This window comes from Ovis aries, chromosome 21 (assembly GCF_016772045.2).
Source record: "Ovis aries strain OAR_USU_Benz2616 breed Rambouillet chromosome 21, ARS-UI_Ramb_v3.0, whole genome shotgun sequence".
Classification (NCBI taxonomy): Eukaryota; Metazoa; Chordata; class Mammalia; order Artiodactyla; family Bovidae; genus Ovis; species Ovis aries.
This window is the reverse complement of record NC_056074.1, coordinates 25,047,439-25,048,996: the sequence shown is the minus strand read 5'-3', so window position 1 is coordinate 25,048,996 and position 1,558 is coordinate 25,047,439. Positions and strand designations below refer to the sequence as shown.

At 40.8% G+C, this 1,558-nt stretch overlaps 1 protein-coding gene across 1 annotated transcript; it reads left to right on the top strand.

Moving 5' to 3' along the window:
* The first annotated feature begins 201 nt into the window (after positions 1-201).
* Positions 202-1,134, top strand: LOC101113113 (olfactory receptor 8B3-like). Its single transcript, XM_042238433.1, has one exon. It carries the CDS (start codon positions 202-204, stop codon positions 1,132-1,134), a length of 933 nt encoding a protein of 310 aa, XP_042094367.1.
* Positions 1,135-1,558: the final 424 nt, after the last annotated feature.

Genomic DNA, 1,558 nt, shown 5'->3' with positions numbered 1-1,558 from the left:
CCCCCAGGCACTTGTCTTTCTCGGTATGAGCAGAGCCAGATCCATTTATTAATTATTTATTTCTGTAAAATAGTTAAGCCTTGGCAGAGTCTTTGGGCTTTTTGGCTCCAGAATGGACTGGGCATGGGATTGCCTGGGGAATCTGGGTTCTGCCTCAAATATAACTCTATTCACCTATCTTTCAGATCTCACTGGAAGAGAATGGATATTGGAAACAAGTCATTGGTCACTGAGTTTATCCTTGCGGGTTTGACTGAACATTCAGAGATCCAGGAGCCCCTGTTCTTCCTCTTCTTGGGAATTTACATCATCACCATGGCAGGAAACCTGGGCTTGGTCACTATAAGTAGACTGACTTCTCACCTCCATACTCTTATGTGCTACTTTCTTTTAAATTTATTCCATATTGGTCTCTGTTACTCTTCTGTCATCACCCTCAAGCTGTTGGTAAACTTTATGGCGAAGAGGAACACCATCTCCTATACAGGATGTATGACTCAGCAGTTTTTATACTGCTTCTTTGTCAATGCAGAGTGCTATGTACTGACAATGATGGCCTATGATTGCTATGTGGCCATCTGCAAGCCCCTGCTGTATAAGGTCACCATGTCCCCTCAGGTCTGCTCTCTAATGGCTGTGATTTTATACAAGGGGGCCTTTATTGCTGCCTGGATCCACACAGGATGCATGTTGAAGTTGACCTTCTGTGATGCCAATGCCGTCAACCACTACATGTGTGACATCCTCCCTCTCCTGGAGCTCTCCTGCACCAACACTCACATCAGTGAACTGGTGGTTCTCATCATTGTTGGCTTTGATGTTGGTGTGCCTAGTCTCATCATCATTGTCTCATATGTTTTTATCCTTTTCAGTATCCTCCACATCAGTTCCACAGAAGGAAGGTCCAAAGCCTTCAGTACTTGTAGCTCACATATAATTGTTGTTTCAGTTTCCTTTGGGTCAGAGGCATTCATGTATCTTCATCCTTCTGTTTTGTCCATGAACCAGAACAAAGTGTCCACCGTATTCTATACCATTGTGGTGCCCATACTTAAGCCTCTGATCCACAGCTTCAGAAACAAGGAGGTTAAAGTTGCCCTGAAGAAAACCTTGAGTAGAAAAATATCTTTCTGAGCTGGAGCAGTATTAATTACTATGATACAATACAGCTTTCTTTCAAAATCATTTTTGTTTCTGTATAGAGTTCTTTCACATAGGAAGAAATGATGTATAATTGAGAGAGGTATAGAAGAAAGACTTTGACATAGAAGGTTTGAGTTGAACACTGCAAAATATGGGCATCCTGTTACTTTATAGGATTATTGGGAAGAAATTGATGCAACTTAATATTTGTAGCAAAGAATCAGGGGTCTCACAGTTGTGAACTGTATTTCTTCCTCCTTTCTCTTCTTTTTATATCTGCATCTTCCCTCCCAGTGTTATCCTCTTAAAAATCAGCAAGAATATTCACACCTTTTGAAAGTAAGTTGACTAGTTCATAGCAGATAAGAATGTTCTGATTATGGAAAATTTCTACACAGAAAACAGATAGAATTCA

What these genes read in the sequence shown, in the direction of transcription:
- LOC101113113 (XM_042238433.1), top strand. Translation starts at nt 202, where the DNA reads ATGGATATTGGAAACAAGTCATTGGTCACTGAGTTTATCCTTGCGGGT.